Source organism: Gymnoscopelus braueri (genome assembly GCF_963280865.1).
Source record: "Gymnoscopelus braueri genome assembly, chromosome: 7".
NCBI lineage: Eukaryota > Metazoa > Chordata > Actinopteri > Myctophiformes > Myctophidae > Gymnoscopelus > Gymnoscopelus braueri.
The window spans coordinates 19,130,920-19,154,122 of NC_137608.1; the positions used below are offsets into that span (position 1 = coordinate 19,130,920).

Consider the following 23,203-nt stretch of genomic DNA (forward strand, 5'->3'; position numbering starts at 1 on the left):
GATTCTCCAAATGTCTTCTAAATCCTAACAGTTTTTTTTTTTAAATGTATTTGGCTGTGCCCATCTCAAAATATTTTGTTCCAGGGACCCCCAAAAGTTGTAACAGAGTTAACAAATGTTGCTTTAAAAAAAAAGAAAAAAGCACACATTTTCACTATTTAAAAAAAATAGCAGATATACAAGCTCATATGAGCTTGTAGATCTGCTATTTTTGAATAGCCAAAGAAATCCAAAGAAAGACACAGATGCGTTCCTGGTCTTAAAGGGTTAAACGGTGTGTTCATACATTAACTCGTACTCTCTCGCCATCCTCCTGGCAGAATGGTGCTGTGTTGGTATTGTGAATTGTGAAGTTTTGGTAGTTGTTGATGCTGGACCCGCTCGTTCGCTGCAAAGGGTCTGTGTTTTACTTGGCTTATTGCTTCAGGAGATGATGATTCTGCAACCGTTCCAAGCCACTGGATGAACAAAGCAACGCCGGGGGTGGAGAATGGCGTGTATCTGCTTTTAAGCTGGGATACAATTCGATATCAGTTTGACATTGTTGTATTACATCAGACTGGAGCTGCAGCTTGGTACCTGTACCACTGTCCGTTCCCTCAAACCTGTCCAAGCAGCTGATTTAGATGGCCAGCACTCTGGCAAACCGACACAACCTAACCAATACTGTATTTTAATCTGGTCAGAGTTTCATTTATCATACAGTATATCACATATCCTGGGGAGCCATATGACATTGGTTTTGTTCAAGAAAGTGGGACTTAGTTAACTTTTGCTTAAAGTGACCTGTATTGGTAGGATTTCTCAAGGCAGTCCTTCTCCCTGGGAATCACAGTTCACCGGATGAGTGGCCTAATAGACGTTGTCCGACGATGTCTGGCGTTTTATACGGTTTACATCAAAGACTTAACAAATGGAAACTGATGCTTCTCTATTTGAGCCTCTAATGTTAAAGGAGAGAAACTTCTGGTACTTTTCCACTGCACCGTACCAACTCCGCTCCGCTCGCCTTTTTGATTTTCCATTGGAAAAAAAGTTATACTTTTTTGGTATGTCAAGGTTCCGAGGCGATAGAAAAAGGTGACATGAAACATTGTCTGAAGGAAGCCAAGCAAAAATAATTTACTACAAAAAGTTTACAAGATAAGATAAAGAACAACCTTGAACACTGCACACTACTGAGAGAATAGCCACTAGTGTCATTGCATCACAACAAGCTCCCCTATACTGAATAGAAGCTCCCAGATATTGTTAACAAACGTTTTAACTTGCCATTGTAAATGTGAAATCAATCAATATTGAGCAACTTCATGTCTATTTCTCACTTAAAACGTTTTTGTTGGACTGTATAGGAGAAGTACTAGGGATCATTTCCAGACAAGTCGCCATCGTTCTTTAGCATCACTGCTTCTCAATGTGGGGTCCGGGGAACCGCAAGGGTCCTTGAGGGGGTTACAGGGGGTCCCCAGCAAAATGAGGAACAGTTTAAACACTTAAGCACTTATTTTGCGGCAATTCGAAAAAACAGGCGATCAAGAGTCGCAATTTGACGCATTGTGAGCTTGTAGATCGGCTATTTTATAAAAGGGTTGCCAAATGTTCCTCCTTTGTAGAGGGTTGGATATCATATGACCACCAGCTACGTTGAAGGGGTCCTAACAGCCGTGGAACACAAAGTACCTATAGTACCAAAAATGAGCACAGTCGATGAGTCGAGTCGAGTTGAGCCGGTACCATGCGTTGGAAAAGAGTGATGGACTCTCATCCTGTCTTGGTAGGGTACGTGCGAGGGTTCCTGAGCTATACCTCATCTTAACCCTTTCAGACCTGAGGCCAATTCTAAAAATGTATGTATGTATGTAAAAAAATCACACCCAGTGTGAAGTGGGCGGTGTGGTCATCACAGTGGTCATCATAGTGATGGAAGCTCACTTTTAAAAAAAAATGATTTTTTGAAGTGCATAGCCCTATTTATAGGTTATTAATGTCATCATGTGTCTCGCTAGCCAATCACAGTGCTGAATAGAGTCAGCCAATCACAGTACAGCTAGGGGTGTACTAATGAGCCAATCACAGTACAGAGAATGAGGTGTCCCAACCCCACTTATAGGGGCGGCTACACCGCCCAAAAATCTAAGATTTGCACACATTTTCACAATTTTTCAAAAATAGCAGATCTACAAGCTCGTAGCACGGCACTCGGTGCCGCGCTACGAGCTTGTGTATCTGCTATTTTTGAATAGCCAAAGAAATATAAAAAACAACACAGATTCTTTCCCGGTCTCAATGGGTTAAATACAGTGCTGCTTACTTAACCACAGAGTTGTCACATCAATGTAAAGCCCGCCAGCTCGACCTTTATGACACATTGAGTCACAGTTGGAGGACTTGGAAGGCACATTACAGTGTTTGTGAAACACCTGCCCATATCAAATCCAGGCCATGTAGCTAACATTAGCGTTGACGAGCTAACACTACCATGGCATTGACAAAGGCAGGTTGGCTATTTGGCCTAACACAGTAATTATGGGTGTAGTAAGCAAGTCTCAGCTGGTGAACAAACCTTTTCCACTGTAACTTGTAACTATATACCTGACATTAAATGCCAGCTGCCCAATAGTTTGTCTTACCGTGGGCAACACCAAGGTAGCATTAATTCCAGATAAATTGCCAGTGATGAAAAATGTACACTGGAGCTTTAACATCATTCACTGACAAAGATATTGTCCTGACGTATGTGGATATAAAGAGACGGTATTTCCTCTGTGAATCTAGTGTGAGTTTAAAGAAATATACTGTTTATTCTCAGTTTTCATATGACAATAAAAAAGAGGTTGAACTCATAACACCACAACACCTTTAAAGCTATCACCTTAGAATTACCATTATGACACATATAGGCTGGAAATGATGTGGGAGCTTCCATCTAGCCTAACCTCCCACAACACACACACACACACACACACACACACACACACACACACACACACACACACACACACACACACACACACACACACACACACACACACACGTATTTATATGCTCCCTGATTTATAACTAAATGTATCTCTATTGTGTCAGATGAGATGAGCTTGCGCATGAGGCAAATTAGGTCCATATTTCTTCAAGGGCCCTCTGTTGAGGTGCTTTATTTTCATGATGAGGGTTTTGTAGCAGCAGCTCACTCTCCAGACTCCCCCTAGTAGCAACATCCAGGTCTGGGGTCACTGCCTCCGCTAACCTGCCAACGTGCAGCTCAGACCTGAATTGCAAAGGTTAATGGTATTGTCTGTCGACAGCGGCACAAACCGTTATGCCTCGACGCTCATCGCAGAGAGAGAGAGTGCATTAATGCTAATCAGTTAGCGCATTTAGCATAATTTAGCCATCCTCCTCTATGAATTATGAACAGGCTGCTATGTTTTTGGCGAACTTGTCAGGTTGAGAGAGCGAAGCGGTTCCCCATTATTCAAATTCAGCCGTGGTAGGTATCTTGTTTATTTTTAGGTTGCCTCGTTTGACTTTTTCTAAGTTATATGTTTATGAATAAAATAATGGTTACCCTCCTAGCTTTAGTGCCTCCTGGTTTTAGTGCCACGAGAGAGTATAGAAATGGATTCTCAGATTTGAATTAACACCCAGGATTTGGCTGTGATATCCAAGTTCAAACCCGTGCAAACACTTGCACCGAATCCAGAAATGAATGCGCCTTTAACAGCGCTTAAATCAATGGTTCTCAAAGTGGGGTTACGGGGACCCCCAGGCGGTTGAAGGGGGTCCCCAGCAAAATGAGGTAACATCAAAAATCAGTTTAACCAATTTGACCCCGTATACAGGCGTTGTGAGCTTGTAGATCTGCTATTTTCAAAAATCCTGAAAAAAGTTGGAATATCTTCGAAACTTTTTAAAAACACAAATCTTGTATGGGGGTCCCTGGCCCAAATATTTTCAGATGGGGGTCCGCGGCCAAATACATATTAATTTGGGGTTCCTTCCCATGATAGCGTTTGAAAACCACTGACTTAAATCACTTCTCTGCACTGCTACAAAACACCCCCCCCCCCACTCCAGAGGAAACAGTGTGGTCTTTATCAGCTTGGGGCCATCTCCCGCCCTCTCTCCCCCGTCCTGGGCTCTCTCCACTCAGCGCTGTTTGACTGTCATGCAGGTGGAGAATGATAATGAAAGGGTGGCGCAGAGCGTCTCCCAGACATGAGATGGTGCCAGATAAGAAGACAGGCCATGTCAGGGTGGTAAGGGAGCCCCCCCTGGGAGTCAAAATTAGGCTGGAGGGGGCAGATGCGTGTAGTAGTTCAATATCATTCTCATTAAGAAAATAAGGAATCTAACTGTACTGTACGTGTGTAATTATTTCAGCAAGCATAGTATTCACTACGCGCGCACACACACACACGCACGCACGCACGCACGCGTATTGGTTAATTACATGAACCCTAGTGTCCCTATTCTGGGCATGTCGTAATAGGCGAACATTCGGTTAAAAGCAGCAGATCTACAAGCTCACAACGATGATGACTTGTGAGCTTGTACAGTAGATCGGCTATTTTCTGTGGAGAGCTTTGGTGTAGAGGGAAAAAAGGAGGGAACCAAGTATGGACCCCTGGGGGACGCAGGTCAACAAAGTGGTTGAAGTGGGTCATTTTATACTTGGAATGACAAGACTTGAGCTTTGAAGTTGAGGAATAATTGTACAGCTTCAAGTGGAACAATCACTCTCATCCTTAATGCTGCAGACTCCTAAGTGACCAAAATTGTGTCCATCATTCCATTTGATTCAATAGAGAATTACATGCCGTATTCCATATGACTACATGCTGTAAATGAGTCATTTTGTTACCCTGTGACAGTATCTGACTACTTGCGTAAGCAGCATGACAAGACTTGACCGAGACGGGCAGCTTCCTCCAATGCTAACATGTATTTCGGTATGTGTCCCTGTGAAATGCAAGCTTAGTGCATTTTCAGAATTCCCCCGTCCAATCTCTATTGTATTTGTCAAGGCCCAATACAAGGGCTGAGTGTAGCTTAAATAACAGTTTATAAAGCTGTCGGGGAATTGATGGCGTGGACAATATGGGGTGACATATTACAGGCTGACAGAAATCAAATTCCATAAAAGTGAAATTGAAAACCCCCGGCGAGGCTGCCTCGGCTGCAGAGACGGCTCCTTCTAAAGTTTTTCAGGGGGCTGGAGAAAGCCTGTTGCAATCCATTTTTCCATCAGTCCACCGGCCTGTGAATTCAACCGCTACTTCTCTCTCCTCTCTCCTCTCTCCCAGGATATTTTTTTCCTGTCAGATTAGGCTGTTAAACTGCAGCCAGTAAAGATTAGGTCCTCGCTTGGGCAGATTTTAAAGACAAATTCACTGCAATGGAAATACTCTTGGAAAACGAGGTATGGACTGGAGAGCCATGCAGGTTGTTGTATTTTTGTAATCTGTTTGCAGCTTTCTGGCGAGGCATAAAAGCATTTGGGTATTTGTCGGCCAAAGGAAACGCTTAAAAAAGGGGGGGGGGGGGGGGCTGCAGAAAGCGTCTCATTCAATGTTTCACAACTGCAAAAGAAAGCAAGACGAAACTTTATGGTTTGAATAACTTTAAAGATAAACGCTCTGCACGCCAATCATATTGCTTTAGCTCTCCAAACTGTCTTTCCCTAGCAACTGTTGACATTCACTGCAGTTTGATGTTGTGATTGGCCTAGTGAGTCACGTGACTCAGCACTGCCACACTGATAACAATAAGGAAAATGTTGGAGGTCAATACATTTGTCATTTGCAACATATGTAAAGTTAAACGACTGTTAACATTAATATATATTGTTGAATGCATGTACTACTTTTCAATTAAAATAATACAAAAATACTACATATTATCGATCATTTTGTCCTGACTTATCGATACTTCAGTTAGCTATCTAGCTATCTAAAGAGGGTTAGGGTTAGGGAGACTACTGTAGGGACATACAGTAGTCTCACACTGCGAAGCATACATCACATTGGGAAACGTACGCACTTAAGTCCCTTTGTCGCATGTCTGTGTGGCAAAAATAGCTATATCTAAAAATAGCTATATCTATCACAACCCGTTGCGAGCTTGTAGATCGGCAACTTTGAGCTTATATTTTTCTTTTTTCCTGCGTATAATGGCATGCTCAAAATTGGCACACCAGGTTGAAAGTGGTTAAAGAGGCTGCCTATATACTGTATACAACATGTTGATTGAAAAAGATACAGAAACTGGCTGCCCCCAAGAGGTGATTAGGTTTTTGGTCTCAAAGGTCAAGGTCACAATTGAAAGATGTAGAACCGGACAATATTGGCGTGTGACATGTGCATTTCTTTAATTTTATATTGTGTGTGTGTGTGCGTGTGCGTGTGCGTGTGCGTGTGCGTGTGCGTGTGCGTGTGCGCATATGAAGCAGGTGCCCAGCAGTGACGGGCTTCTGTCCAACCATAGCATGTATGACTACATGCATTCCTACTACTCCGCAGCCTTGAGTCAGGGACTGAGCTCCTCTGCCAGCGTCCCTCCCGTCTTCACCCCGGAGGACAACAACAACTGCACTGAGAATAAGGCAGGCTGTGAGTAACACACACACACGCACACGCACACGCACACACGCACACACACACTTTCTCAGGCCCCATAAAGTTTTATCCAGACTTTGTCAAGAGCGTGGCAGAGTACATCCAAGGGAGGTTCTGCACTCAAGTCAAGGGCGCCATAAAGTTTATAAAAAATAAATAAAAGTCAAAAAAGAAAAGATTTTTATTACAGCCGTTTGTATTTAATCCTGACTTAAAGAGATAGTGAACACATGTGAGCGTGTGTTGCAGTTATAGCTGTACACCATGTAGCTTTATCTCAATATCTGCCTGTCTGTCTGTCTTGTCTGTCTTGTCTGTTTTCTGTTTTTAAATATATTTTGTCAGAAGAGAGACCCTGGCCAAGAAATAGTGATATGAAGACTAAACAAACAAGTTTCACACAACATAAAAACAATGCACAACCAGTTTCCATGCCTTCATTTTGGGCGTGGATAAAGGGGATAAAGTCAAAACTATAACTATAACATCTTTAACGTCTTTCAAGTTCCCCAAGACAATCAACTTGCGTTTCCTTGCCGTGAGGAGGATATCAAGTTTCAAGTGTCAAATTCATTAGAAAACATCATTGCATAACAGTATGAATTATTGCAGATTACAGATTCAAGGGGACCGCTCCATATCAAATGTGACTGATGAGAGCAAGACTTGGCAACACAATGCATGCATTTAGTGAGAAAAAGAAAGAAAAGATGGACCAAACTTTTGGGCTATAGGAGCTCAAGCTTCATGCAGTGTGAGTGTTGAAGGGGATTAATTGCTCGCATAGACCGATTTTTTTTTTACAGCAATGCATTGTTTGGGAGGTAGTCTTAGATGACACTATCTGATCTCATCACCTGTACCTGTACCCGCACTCCACACACACACACCTGCCTGCCTGTGTGCACAATACCAGCAAGGAAACTTACTTTCTCCAGCTGTGGTTAAGCAGCAGCCATTTCTACCTTGTATTATTCTGCAACTCCCTAGAAAACAGGGTAGGAAAGTGGGTTAACCACTTTGACCCCGGCGTACCTATTTTGTGGATGTCACAATGTGTCCCATAGCAACGCGTTGTGAGCTTGTAGATCGGATATATATTTTTATATTATTGAAATAGGGCGGGTTTAGTGATGTCACCACCCCCCCCACCCTGCTGTTTGTTAGTAGTAGCTGTCACCTGTCCAGCTGTGCTGAGGGTCCCTCGTCAGCCTTCTGCCATGTATTGACATGCTCCATTACAAGACCACAACGCTGTCTCAGAGGGTGGTCCTCCTGTGTTTGGTGTGAGCTCCACCGCACCTAGATAACTTTAATGCACTGCTGTTTATTTCACACACATATCTATATATATATATATATATACATACATACATACATACATACATACATACATACATACATACATACATACATACATACATACATACATACATACATATGAAATATGTATTTATGTCCACATAAACAGAAGTACAAGAATGCCTTGTACAAAGGACATAAACACTGCCAGTGCAGTCAGATAATGGGAAAACAGCCAGTTACAAAGTTCATATAAGGCAGAACATTGTTACATACAATAATGTTGGCATAATTGTCAAGCACAGCAGACAACAATCATGGGTAAAGGAAACAACGCCTCCTCCAAATTGAACGGCTTCCTATAATAGCTGATATTGAGCAGTACCTTGCTAATTGTTTAGCCATCCTTTTGGAGAGGCCGGCCATTTGAAGGCCCCTCACAACCAACTTGTGCACGTGTCCTAGGCTACCAAAGATAAAAAACAAAAGTTTACATCTGTAGCCTAGCTGAGAGATGGTCTGCTCTAGCTGATGATATTTTAGCACTTCGGTTAGGAAGGCTTCCTCTAAGCTGTAATCAAAAGTACAGCCGACCACGAGAATGAACACCTCCCTATGGTTTTCATTAACAACAATGACATCAGGGGTGTTAGCTGAAATGTTAGAGAACACAGAATCATCGTTACACATGCTAAACATGCTCGGCTTCACAGTAGAATGCGTACACTATGTCGTGATTCAGTGTGTCATGGAGCTAAATTCAGTGCTGTCACACTGGTGAAAATCATGGCTCACGGGGTCGGCACGCCTATGGGAAGTCTGATAGATGAAGGCCATTATTTGGTTTCAGTAGCCTCTAGGTACAAACTACCCAGACCAGAAGTGAAGGTTTTGTGGAAGGAGCATGCCAGGTTGATGACATGATTTCACACGAAATCACACGATTTTCTTTCTTTCTTCTTATTCTTTTTTTTCTTGGACTTAATGTATCGATATCTGCCTGTGAGCCCCCTTCACCTTTGTTACAAGCGGTCCTTCTGTCATCACCCAGAAACTGTGCCAGTACAGTCAGTCCCTTCTTGCCACAGTGCTACCGCTGTCGGTTCCTTCTCACGCCTCTGTAATTTCTCAGTTTCTCCGTATTTTATCGTATTTTTTATTTGTATTCTTTTTTGCGGGGGGACTTACTGTCCGGTTATCTGCTTAATTGTGAACACTGCCCCCTGACCCTCGTCACTGCAGCCACAAGCGGTCCTTCTGTCAACACCCAGACACTATGCCAGTACAGTCAGTTCCCCCCCACCTGCTGACACCGCTGCCAATTCATGCTCTGATGATCCGAAAGGCGCTAGCAGCTGATGTAGCAGATAATTACAAAATCTTGCATTTTTATCAATTTGAATGCCACTATTTCTACTTTTTGATATTTTCTATCCTGACCTCCTTTTCACTCTGTTGCTATTTCTCATGAGTCATGGGATTTTATATTTTCCCAAATAGTGTTTGACACCCAAGGTCGAGCTGGGGACATTACGACAGGGTCACTCATGTTTCACATCTTTTATACAAAAACATCCTCAGCATATGTTTATTATTAATCAGCCTTATCTATGGAAGAACAGGACACTATTAGAAATATATTATTTTGTTCTAAATATCCACAGATTGACAAACTAGACACAGCACTTTGTTTTATATTGTGTAGATATCCATAGATCTACCTGGAAATACCACCCTGCACATTTGTTTAAAAACATCCTGATCTGGTCTATTTGGAAATCTCTCTCTGTTTTTCAGGCCATTATTTATAGTCTCTGAGTTTGTGTTTGACATCAAGAGGTCACAGTAACATGTAGGGGAATACGTCTCATAAGTAGTACTTCTCCGTTGACTATGTCAGTGGTTCATCAAAGTGGGTTCCAGGGGGTAACCAGCAAAATGTTGCTAATAAAGCATCATAAAGTTAATAAAGCAGCATCATAAATCAGTTTAACCACTTTAACCCTTTACTTACTTAGGCTGTTTGAAAATAGCCGATCTACAAGCTATTTTCAAAACATTTGGGGAAATTGTGGAATAATTTTGAAAAGATTTAACAGCTCAAAGTGTTCTTATGGGGTCCCTGGCGCAATTTTTTTCCAGATGTGGGTCGGTGGCCAAATCTCTTGACAAATAAAATACACATCAATTTGGGGGGTCCTTAACATGAAAACGGTTGAGAAACACTGGACTATATCACCGCCTCCGGTTGCGACACCGAGACGCACGACAACTTTCTCCTCTCTGTAGCGCGCCTGGGTGAAAGTGAGGTGCACCTCCTCATCAGGCCACCGGGAGGACGTGTGCTGTGAGCCCTGAGCTGCCCTCCCTCTCTCTCTCTCTCTGGCTGCCAAACAGCGCGCCGTCAAATTTATCTACAGCCCGGGATAGGGCTAATCAGTTGGCCAAATACAGAGATCCAAATAACCTTCAGGAGTGCCACGCTGTCCTTTCTGCCCCCCCCCCCCCTCTCCGCGCCTCGCCTCGCCTCCTCTCCCCCGAACCAACCGCCCACTCCCCACGTGCCCCCCCCCCCCCCACACCCACGTCCCCCAGGCCCCCGCGCTGTCTCCGCAAAATTGCCTTCTGGAGTTAGTGAGCGGGAACAGTTAAGATTTACAAACAATGATGAAGCTTGTCATGCGTCTTTCTCCATCCGTCACGGCGGGCCGGGCGGAGCTCGCGGGGAGAGCCGTCCCGGTGTTCTTCATAAAAGCCAGCCCCCTGTGAAATACGCCCCCAGCGCGCCTGTTTACTGCCCCGCGCTCGTCAGCAGCACCGGCGCCGTAAATCGCGGAGCGGGAGGTGACACCGCAGTCCATCAAACCCCCCCCCACCCACCCACCATCCACCATCATCGCCACTCCATCCCACCCTACCCTACCCACCCACCCACCCGACACCTCACCTCACACTACAAACACTAACACCCCCCATACCCACCTCCCTGTGCCTCCACAGACACCCATCCCGCGCCCCGTGCTATAGGAGCTACCCGGGGATGCTCAGATGAACCGCCCCCCCCACCCCCGTACTTGAGTTATAGGTATTTCAGTCTCACAGGAAGGCAGCTTTTGGCTGGAGTCTGTTGTTGTCTTTTTTTTTTACTCCTTGCTCAAAACTTTTCCAATTTCAAAAGTTTCATAAGCCCGTCTGGCACTGCGGCAAAGCCCCCCATGCTCATTATGTTTGTTTGTTTCGCCGTTCCCCCGGGGCGAACGGCGAGATTTATACAGTCGCTGGCGCTCGCGCTGGCGCCCCATACATTTTGTCTGTTTTGTTATATTGGTGTCAGCACAAGCGCACACAGTAATTTAAATGCAAATCAGAGTGTTGAGGTATTGCAGATGTTAATCCCGCTAATCGATGGACCTGTGTGAGCCCATTAAGTTAGAAATCCATTACTATCTTTCTAGATGATATTCTATTGATTTTCCTTGGTTCCAATCCATACCGTACTGTACCAACAAAGTGAGTTACTGCGTATAAACTCCGCCGCTCCAGCTTCTCCACCTTCTCTGACAAACGACGGAGAGATCGGTGTCGATAGGTTTCTTTTGTTTCCCCATGTAAAATGGGCCTTGCCTCCCTTCAGATCAAATTACTTAACCCATCAAGACCGGGAACGCATCCGTGTCATTTTTCGATTTCTTTGGGCTATTCAAAAATAGCAGATCTACAAGCTCATAGCGCGGCACCGAGTGCCGCGCTACGAGCTTGTAGATCTGCTATTTTTGAAAAATCGTGAACCTTTTGTGTTTATATCTTTTATATATATTTTTAAAGCGAACATTTGTAACTCAAATCTTTGCTTCTGGGGGGTCCCTGGAACAATATATTTTGAGATGGGGGTCTGCGGCCAAATACATATGACTTTGGGGGTCCTTGACATGAAAAAGTTTGAGCACCACTGATATAGAAACATAAAGTATATAAAGTATTGAAAAAAAAAACTGTTTGGATTTAGAAGACATTTGTAGAATCGTATCTCAGGTCTTAATGGGTTAAAACTTGCCACTTGCACACGGCAACTCACACACTCACATACACGCCATAGCCACACGCGCCGCCTGCGACCACACCAAAGCCGGAGATGACGAAAATCCCCCCCCCCACCCCCACCATCCCCGCTTCGCTCGGTGTGGGGATTTACAGAATCCAAAAACAAGCAGTGAGCACTCGGGAAGGAAGTGCTGTTTCATTGTCATGTAACTGACAGAGAGTTCATTCCCTCAGAGAGCATCACTCACCGCTACGCCACACTGACTGCACTCTTGTGTCACTTTACTGCCTCGGCAAGCTAAAGCAACGACTGTTGTTGTCTTACTGTCAAAGTGTGGTGCAGTCATCCCGACTATTACCATGGCAGACGTGTAATGAAAGATGCATGCATAAGATGAATTGATTGTCTTATGTGTGGTTTAAGCTATGGCACCTCAAGTGCTTTTTATGGGGCGTTTGTTTAACATATGGTCTACTCTCCTCTAAATATTGCATTATAGTTCTCCCCACATTACTTGAATGCCATTTCGCTCATTGTCATTTTTGTCAGTGGTTTTCAAACTTTCTGTGCCCGAGGCACACCGATGGGTATGTAAAAAATCTCACGGCGCACCTTTATTCCTACCGAAAATAGCAGATCTACAAGCTCTCAATGTGTCGTGTGTTGTGAGCTTGTACTGTAGATGAGCTATTTTCACTATAAAATTTTTTAAAAAAACATGAAATATAGACATGTATTGTAGTCTGTATCGGGACGTGAGTGCACACAAAGTACTGATATAGTAAAATAAAAAGAGAATTTCATACGTTTTTTTTGTATAGTTGTATACAGTATATTGCAATAATAATGTGCGATTGTCACGAAATCCTAAGGTACACCTGGACTAGTTTCACGGCACACTAGAGTGAAGAGAGTGAAGGGAGGCCATGAAGAATTCGAGGACTGCGTGTCATAAAGGGCATCAACAGGATGTGCTCTTCTGTGTCATGATTAGCACATAGGATTTGCCATAGTTGTTTCCGGTGTTTCAGCTATGTAAGGTTTCCCTATGCCAACCTGTAGTGTTAAGCATTGTCACGATCATGGCCCTCTGTCGCTGCCGTTTGTTCCCCTTCCTTGTCAGTTATGCCCTGTTTTGCCCTGTTGTGACTTTGCCCTGCTCTTCACTCCTTTAAACCTGGCACGCATCTGTGTCACTTTTTGATTTGAGCTAAAAAAGCATTATTTTACACTTTGGCTATTCAAAAATAGATATACAAGCTTGTAGTGCCGCACTACGAGCTTGTAGATCTGCTATTTTTTTTTCATCGTGAAAATGTGTATTTTTAACTCTATTCTTTGCTTCTGGGGGGTCCCTGGAACAAAATATTTTGAGATGGGGGTCGGCGCCCAAACATAAATTTGGGGGTCCTTGAGATGAAAAAGTTTGAGCACCACTGATATAGAAACATAAGTTTTTTCAGAAAACTGTTGGGACTTACAGTAGAAGACATTTGTAGAATCGGCTTCAGGTCTTATCTCCTCTCCCCTCTCCCTGGGGCCTAAAAGAGTCTGATTGCCCTGCGTGTGTCACCTGTGAGGACCGGCTGAGCCTGGTTGGGCGAGGAGCTATTTAAACTGTGTCCTGAATCTTAGTTTGTACTGTCAAGTTCCCCGCCTGTTAGTTAGTCAGAGTTTCAGTATTGATCGTAGTGTTGTGTGTGTTGATGTCGAGTTTACAGTGTGTGCTTGTGTTAAAAGGATCCCTGGCTAATGAGTCAAGTATGCCTCAATGCATTATAATTGCCCTCTATAAACTAAAATGTCAAATCAAAAACACCTTAAATATTACATTTATTTTAGAAATAATTGATCTTTTACTCAAGGGGGACTACGTCCGTCACAAGTTGATGATGTAATTTGTCCATGTGTGGGCTAATGTTATTAGCATGTCCTAATAAAATACAACTTAATGCTTCCTACGGTTAATATGAACATCAAAACAATATTTTATAATATACAGAGAGGCCTTGTAGATTAACTATTTCTAAAATAAATTGAAGTTATAGAGGGCAATTATAATATATTAACGGTTAACCCATTAAGACCTGGTCGGCGTTAAGACATATTTGGCTTATTAGCCAGGTATCCTTTTAACTGTTGTTTCGTCAAGTTCAGTCTTTGTTAATAGCGTTCCTCATCTCCTGCGTTTGAGTTTTGAGTTCCTGCATGTGGGTCCTACACCTCCCGTCCCTGTCAGATAACAGAGGCAGCATAGACCATTTTTTTTGACAAATAAGTGCATTTTGTGTGCAAATTTCAAGATTCGAAGCTCCTCTTTCAAACAGTATATGGCTAAAAGTAACATTCCAGTAACTCACTTGTTATAGTCGATCATTCGAAGCAACCTGCTTGTCTGTGTGGTTGCCCTAGCCATTGCGAAGGCGTACAATTTCAAATCACAACCCTGCATTATGGGTTGATGAGGAAATTCACATATTGTGGGGAAAACAGAAAGTCAAATTCGCTCAAACAGGATTTTTTAACCTCACTTTTTTAACCCTTTAAGGCCGGGAAAGCATCATTTGTGTAATTTTAAGATTTCTTTGGCCATTCAAAAATAGCAGATATACAAGCTCATAGCGCGGCACCGAGTGCCGCGCTATGAGCTTGTAGATCTGCTATTTTTGAAAAATCTTGCAAATCTTGGAATATATACATTTTTAAAGCCAACATTTGTAAATATTTAGTTCCAGGGACCACCAGAAGCAAAGATTTGAGTTAAAAATGTCCGCTTAAAAAAATATATTGCTCACATTTTCCTGATTTTCAAAAATAGCAGATCTACAAGCTCATAGCGTGGCACTCGGTGCTGCGCTATGAGCTTGTAGATCTGCTGTTTTTGAATAGCCCAAAGAAATAAAAAATAACAGAGATGCGTTCCCAGATTGAATGGGTTAAATCAGTTTGACGAACTGCAATCCGTTTTTATTAAACTTGTCTTTGTCTTATAAAGAACAAGTCACCAAAGTCATTTATTTTACACGTGTAACAAATTGGGTTCAGTTCATTGTCTCTGCAAGCCCCCCCTAGGGCCTGCAGAGAGAACTGTAAGTAAGAACCGGTGGTACGGACAGACAGTGGCTCTGGTTGGACTCCTGCAGGCCTCAGAGGGCTTCCTTCACTCAATCAGCTGCTAATTGAATCAACGCCTGCCAAATGCCCTGAAGAAGAAGACATCTCCTGCACGACCTGTCATCTGCCTCTTTCTCCACACACACTGTTGTTGTTGTGCTAAGTGCCTGCTCCAGCCTCTGGCTCTCTGGATGGGCTTAAATACCAGTATAATTGTCTGCTCAGGGGCACAAACACTGTTGTAATGTGTTGTACAACATCACCATTAACACCAGCCTGGGGCTGTGGAGACATTAAATGGCCAGGGCTGTGTAGTTTATGTCTACTCGCTCTGCTCTCTCTCTCTCTCTCTCTCTCTCTCTCTCTCTCTCTCTCTCTCTCTCTCTCTCTCTCTCTCTCTCTCATACTGTCCAGCTTTGAGAGACACAGAGGCTCTGAATCTTAACGACCACATTTTAAATGATGCAGCTGCTTATTAGTCCATGTGTAGTAACACACACATGGGGCATTAATATCCCACTTGATTCCTATAAGCCGTGTTGATTTTGACAGCAGATTTTGATTAAGTTTTAGTCATAGTCTTTTGAATAAAATTCCATTTAGTTTTTGTCCTATTTTAGTCATCTGAAATGTTTTACTGTTAGTCTAGTTTTAGTTGACTAAATATCATAAGATTATAGTCGACTGAATCTACAGTTAGATTTAGTCGACTAAAATGTATTTTGGCGGTGCCATGATGGCGTCATAATGGCTGATTTTACACTTGGCTAAATGCTGAAAATAGCAGATCTACAAGCTCACACCGCGTCGCATCGGCTATTTTCAGCACCGAGCGCAACCAAACATAAAATGACTTTTAGTTCTACTGGATCTCTTCTCCACTCGTCCCTCCCTAACATTTTAGTCTAGTTTTTATTTGTTGATGAAATTGTCAATATATTTAGTCTTAGTTTTAGTCATCGTAGCTTAGTTTCTATTTAGTTTTTATTTAGTTTTCGTCAGTGAAAAAAGGTAGTCGACGAACATTTTTCGTCATAGTTTTAGTCGACGAAATCAACACTGCCTATAAGCAGTATAAACCACGTCTCCTGTCAAACTCAACTCAAGCTCCCATGGAACAGTATTTCACTTTGCTGTCTCATATTATTTCCCGGTTATCCAGCTTTTTGGATGCAGGTAATTGAAGCCTGCGTGTCAGCAAAGATAGTTGGTTAATATGAAGAACTAACTTAGTAGGAAAGTAATATCAAGCAGTGTTTCAATCCCTGAATCATTGTTTACTTGCGGAACAAATGCTGTGTGTAGGATAACAGTAATGTGATACGCTTCACTTAAGTTATACAGTCCCATCTAATTAAGGTGTTGCAGTCGCTTCGCTCGCGTTGTTTCGAGCAACACTGTGAGTCCAGTTGAAATGTCTGTGGGCGTTGACAAATGATGCTGGCGCTGGCAGTTCTTGGAAACAGTCGAGCGAACCTGTATAAACACATACGGTACTTTTATTACCTGCGAGGGCTGTCCTCGTTTCCATAGCCATAAATTTCACTCTACATGTGTCCTTTGCTTTGGCATTTTTCTCACCCCGTCGCCTCACGATGAATCTCTTGTTTAACCCTTGAAGACCTGAGGCAATTCTTAAAATGCTTTCTAAATCCGAACAGATTTTTGAGAAAAAATCCCCAAAAAAAAATTTCACAATTTTTCAAAAATAGCAGATATACAAGCTCATAGCGCGGCACTCGGTGCCGCGCTATGAGCTTGTATATCTGCTATTTTTGAATAGCCAAAGACATCTAAAGTGACACAGATGCGTTCCAGGTCTTAGTGGGTTAAAATGTAATGATAGAAAAATCCCACAAACATTGATCCACGGCCTCAGTTCATTATTGTATATCCATAACTTCTCGACGGATCACGTCCAAAGACCCGACGATGGAGTGACAGGCCATTTTGTGAGTTGATGGGGCACAGTAGCCGAAATGGAGATTTAGCATATAGGGACGAGGGCCGCGTCACGCCTCTCCGGCAGTCATATCCACCTGGGACAGATTGGTTAACAATGCAGGAGCAGAGGTTCCTCTCTGCTTAATTAGCCTTTGACCCCCCCGAGCACTGATGCCTTCTGTCACCCGGCGCTGGCCCTGCACTCTCCACACTTCTATAATGCACCAATAATGGGGTTTTAAGTGTGTGTCTCCCATGCACACTGACAGCTATCTCTGAGACTGCATCTCTTACAAACTGCTTGATTATGAACTGCTGTAAATGTGGAAGATGAGAACTATATGGAAGACTTTATCTGTAACAGTATGGGACGTGTGGATAGGCCTAATGTATGACGAGGCAAAAGCTACTAATTGCTTTGTAATGAATCGGTTCTTAGATGTTTGTTTGATGTTGCTCGGAGTTGGAAGGTGCTCAGGCATCACCCTGCATGTTCAGAGGATTTGTTAATATGAGCACATATGTTGTCACTTATACTGTACATGGCAATAGCAGTAGCAGTATATGCTTAGAGAACTCTGCTGCTCATTGTTAAAGTTTTGCCCTAAGGGTAACATTAAACTAGATTGAACCAATGCAGAAGTTGGTTAATTAACAAAGGTGCTACCATCGCAGGTCCAGCATTTTTGGACATATGCCTGGTATTCACATGGACTAGTGCAGGGGTTCTCAAAGTAGGGTCTACCAGGGGTCCTTTGGGGGTTCCCGGGGGTCCCCAGCTAAGTTAGTTAATATAGCATTAGAATCAGTTTAACCACTTTAACCCTATTTTACACTTCGGCTATTCAAAAATAGTCGATCTACAAGATCACATCGCGTCGCGGTGCAAAGTGTTGTGAGCGTTTGATCTGCTATTTTTGTAATAGCATAAGAATTCAAACATTTTTATATAAATATATTTTCCTGGTAAAACATCTTTTCAGATGGGGTCCCTGGCCAAATACACATCAATTTGGGGAGGGGTCCCTTGACATGAAAAGGTTTGAGAACCACATAAACTAGCGTATTTTCTCTCTCTCTCAGTGACATGGAGTCTTCCAACTGTTCCACCTCTCTTCAGGCATGGCCTGTTTAAAGCCTGCCTGCCTGTCTGCTCTTTGACGGAGTTTTCTGGGCCATTAAGTCCTGCCACGGGCCTAATGATGAGCCAGACGCCCATGTCGTCCCTAGAGAAAGGGAACGTCCATCTTGGCGAGGGTCATCCGTAGTCAGGTCTCTGTATACCCCTCCCCAGTCCTTCAAATGGGCCAGGGCCAGGTTTTTTATTTATTTTTTTAGACACCGCTCGTATCGTTTTAATGGGCACTATTTAATCTCAGGCCAACCTTGTCATATGACAGGCAACTCTTCATTCGAAGGGTTGAATTTTTTACTCGTGTGATAATAACCTCCACTAAGTGCTTCTGGGTGGCATTGAAATGTGGAAGAAAAGTTCATTGTTTTATTTTTTTTAAGATACATTTCCGTTTTGTGCGTTAACAATGTTACGTTGTGCTTTTTGGAGCATTAATTCTTATATTAATGTGATTATGACTACAGTATAAGATCATTTATTTACCTTATGTCATCATGCCGATTTTATATATTCTATTTCTGTTTCTTCTTATTAATGATAACCTGTGCTTTTTGTTGCACAACTTAAAAAATAAAATTTAAATAAAGGATGATGATGATGATAACGATTATAACAAAGAACCTAACCCTACTGTACTTATTTAAATTGCTATAATACGCAATCTTTGAGCTCGTAGATCTGCAAATTTTCACCGAGTGTTTGCGTATGTTCGCCAGATGTTCGTCTACGTATTTCCGCCTATTACGACGTGCCCAGAAGAATAGGGACGTTTGCGTTCACGCGGTTAGCATTAGGCACCACTGCAACAGTGCAGAATAACGCATGTATGTGTGTTTACTTAAGCGCGTTATCTACCCTCATGACCCTTGTGTATACGGTGGATGAGTGTCGAGTATGAAACCCACAGAGAGAGCTGCTTATCCACAGTGGATCAGACTGAATTACCATCTCTCCCTCACATCTGGGCTTTTGTTCCCCCTCTTTGGCAGCGGCAGAAATGATTGAGCCTTCATTCACTCCCTCCCCTCCTTCCCTCCCTTTTCTTAACAGGACGGGGAGGCGGGTGTTAAAAAGCTTCCTTTTGTTATTCTGCACAAAGACAGTTTAATAGTTTGGAAATCTTATATAGTGCGCGGAGCTAACTGGAGGAAAAAGGGCAAAAGTTCATTTATGGGAGAGCGTTCCCTCTCAAACATCGCTGAGTAAAGCCTCTCTCGTTACACAGTTGTTTTACACTTGACGGACAACCAACAAGTTTGAGTCTGATCTCCCAGGGGAGTTATTTGAAGGCTGAGAATACAGTGAAAGACGTATAAGGATAAAAGAGCTGTATTAGCAGGTCTAAAGCAGTGGTTCTCAAAGTGGGGTCTGGGGACGTCCAGGGGGTCCTTGAGTGGCTTCCAGGTTTAATCCCTTTAATCCTATTTTACACTTAGGCTATTTAAGATTTTCGAATGATTTTGATTTTTTTTAACAACACAATTTACCGTACAGAAAGTGATCCGCAGCCAAATACATTTTTGCATTCTTGACATGAAAATGTTTGTGAACCAATTGTCTAAATCGGTGGTTCTCAAACTTTTTCATTTCAAGGACCCCCACATTGACACATATTAGCCCGTGGACCCCCATTTGAAAAGATATGCTAGGGACCCCCATATGAGAAGATTTTTTACAGTTTCTAACAGTGATTCTCAACCATTTTAATTTCAAGGACCCCCAGTTTGACATGCATTAGGGCTACGGACCCCCATTTAATGGCATTTCTATCTCTGGGACCCCAATTTATATTGTAAAATCAATGTTAATTTAACTCAGAGAGTGTACAAATGGTGCACTCTCTGACTTACAGACCCATAATGGTCCATGTGGTTCATAAGAACAAATGGGGTATCATTTAACTGGGGACCCCATGGAACTCCCTCAAGGACCCCTGGGGGTCCCCGGACCCCACTTTGAGAACCACTGGTCTAAATGATCGTCTCTAGGCAGCATTAACTTGACAAAGGTGCGATCACCAGAACTCTGGGTAATCTGGTTCATGAACAGTACAGTATGTGCATTTTGAATCAGGAACCACCAATGCAGTGAGACTTCACAGTATCAAAAGTGCAAACAGTGCCTCCCTGCTGAAAGTCTTGAGGTTTAATTTGGATCTCTTTGTAGGGGTGCAACAGTTAATCGTTTTCATTGATTTAGTTTAGATTATAGTATAGTTAGTTAATAGTTAGAGACTATTAAAAACAAAATAGATTTTGGGGTAAAGATTTAAATTTCTTTATTTTATTTTTTATTGATACATATTTGAATGCCGTAGCATGAATGGACCGTGAAGTCCAACGGTCTAAAAACGCCGTAGTATTATTATTATTATTATTAAAACTAAACTTTTATAATAAAAAAGTATTCAAGTTTTTCATTTATAGAAAAACAAAAAGCATGCTTCTCGATTATTCGATTGATCGAAAAGGTAATCAACACAATCATCGCTAAGTAAATCATTTTTTGTTGCAGTCCTGGATCTCAGCACCTGGACAGCCTCATCATGGCAAGTGTTGTTGAAGTGTTTTTGTTTTGTTTTGTAGATGCAGAGTAGAAGGTAGCACAGTCTGTATAAGTACATTTTGATTGCTACGGTGTGATCAGCAGAATGTGAGTTTCACACTTCTTAAGTTGTTCTTTTGGAAGTAGCGGTCAGATCTACAAACTCGAGTGCTATGAGCTTGTAGATCAGCATTTTTTGCTGTGCGACTCCGTCCTACGACGGAGTATAAAATAGGGTTTAAGTGTTTTTAACACATTTATGGTATGAGGAAAATTGGTGTATATATATATATATATATATATATATATATATATATACTGTATGTATATATGGATGGATCAAAGTTCAAACTATGTTTCATGTTATGGTTCCATAGATGAAGCTCAATTGGCTCTGAGGGAATACATGGGGAATAAATGAGTGGAATGGTCTCATCATTTACTGGCACAGAAGGCCTAATTGAGAACAAGGTATTTTTCTGATACTCGAGTGCACCGACATCAATCTGTATTAAACAAAAAAAACTCAGCGCACAACCATACGTAACCAAGGCCTGACACACAGCACGTGGACCGCGGCGTGTTCTCGTGATTTAACTATCGCCTGTGATAATAACACATCCGGTCGCGTTCACCTTTAATTACACCATAGATTTACCCCCTGATGAACACGGGGGGAATTAACATTGAACAGGCTAATTCACAACCGCTGGCCCTTCTCGGGCCCCCCCACCCCAACCCCCACCCACACAGCGTTATTGCTGCACTAGTAGACTGCTGGGGAAAAAAGAGCTGGGTGCAGTTAGCTACACAAACATTAGTATTAACGATTGGAGCACCAGTTTGGAATGGGTGACAAACTGCAGACGGGCAGAAATCGGAGTCCGAAACCAATCAGGAAGTTAATGAGGAGAAAAATTACTCTTTTTTTTTCTCTCTCCGCCCTCCTCTCGCTCCCAGCCAGGCTCTTTGAGGAGGAGGAGTAGAGAGAGGGAGGTGGGCACTCGCCACGCCAGCTTGAGTGAGGCCCAAGAAGTTCTAATAGGCAGGGAAGGAAACGTATTCGTCTCAAGTTGACTTCTCTTAGGTTTAGGCCTCACCAAAGTTGTATTGTGGTGGTGAGAAATTCAGATCTGTTTTACAGGACGTTGAATTTATCATATACTGTAGTCAGTTGCCAGTGTACATGTCAGTTGTCAGTATTGTCAGTTGCATGTACAAAGAACACAGACTTTGAATATTTTTGCCTTTGATGGGAAATTGCAAAATAAGGTTGCAATGGTTGGATTAATTTATACTTTTTAAGCTTATGTTCTGCGCAGTACTAGTAATAGAGTATTGCATTAGGTATTTGATATTGAATATAAGTGTAGTGTAATGCAGCCTTGCATAACAAAGCTTCTGAAAGGTGCATGGACCGTTCAGATCTATCCAACACCATTAGCTATCTACTTTCCATTACTTAAAGTAATGGTCAGTTGGAGAACAGGACAATTCCCAGAACATGAACTGCTCTCTCCCAAAGAGAATTAAGACTTCAGCCTGTGATGTCACCATGACACACTGTACCAATGCACCATAGAGAATAGTGTCTACAGTGTTGAAGCATAAATCATGGGGCACTCCTAATGAACCCTAGCATCCCTGTTCTAGGTTTATCATAGAAGGCGAACACAATGCGTCGTACTCGTAACGTAATGAGACGTGTTGTGAACTTGTGAGCTTGTATAGAGGGAAAAGGAGGGGGCGTAGTGTATACCCTGGGGGAAGTATACCAGATTTAAGTGGTCAGGTGCTTTAAATTGTAGGTGAAGGTGAAGGGAAAAGGGGAAAAAAGAGTTAAATCTAGGTTTCAAAAGGTGGAGTGAAAATGTCTTCCATTTAAATTTCTGCCCTCAAGAATGGCATCGAATAGATGCAAGTTGACTTGCTTAATAGCTGCCAGCAACATGCTGTTATTAGCCCGTTCATGCAGTAAAGGGACATTGTGTGCTAAAATGGCTGGGTGCACATGGGCTAGCTCCTGTTTGTTTACTGCAAAAGAGCTAACGCCTCGACTTTTGTGTTTATTGTCTTCCTTTCTTTAAATACAAAAAAATGCCGGGTGATTCAATTTGCTGTAAATTATATGCCTTGGCAAGAATACGTTTATAGCGTAGGTCAGAGTCCCGAGCAATACAACGCCTACAGAATGGCCCATTCATTTTGGGAGCGCTGATGTATTGTTTTTTTACTCTGCTGGTTTATCTGTTTAGCAATAGTATTTCTTTTCTCCCTTTTATTTGCCTGTCACGTGTAAACCTTTTTATTTTCCATATATTGCTGTACTGTGTACCTATCCTGAAGCCACAGGCAATAATCATTTATCACATTAATGAGTTTGAGGAGTATCCAAGAAAAAAAAGATTTGTTGGCTCTATGTGAGATTGTTTTTGCCCGCATATTTTTTTCCCTCACTACATAAGTGCACCACTGTGTTATACTCACATTGGCACTGTGTTTTTCCAT

The 23,203-nt window shown here is 42.4% G+C and overlaps 1 protein-coding gene across 1 annotated transcript in view; it reads left to right on the top strand.

The window, feature by feature from the left end:
* The window catches only part of dmrt1 (doublesex and mab-3 related transcription factor 1), a gene marked incomplete at both ends in the record, with an annotated part of 30,896 nt that overhangs the window by 6,262 nt on the left and 1,431 nt on the right, over positions 1–23,203 (top strand). Inside the window, one exon of the mRNA XM_080433510.1 lies at positions 6,449–6,608. Coding sequence (XP_080289636.1) covers positions 6,449–6,608 — 160 coding nt within the window. The remainder of the gene's footprint in view (positions 1–6,448; positions 6,609–23,203) is intronic.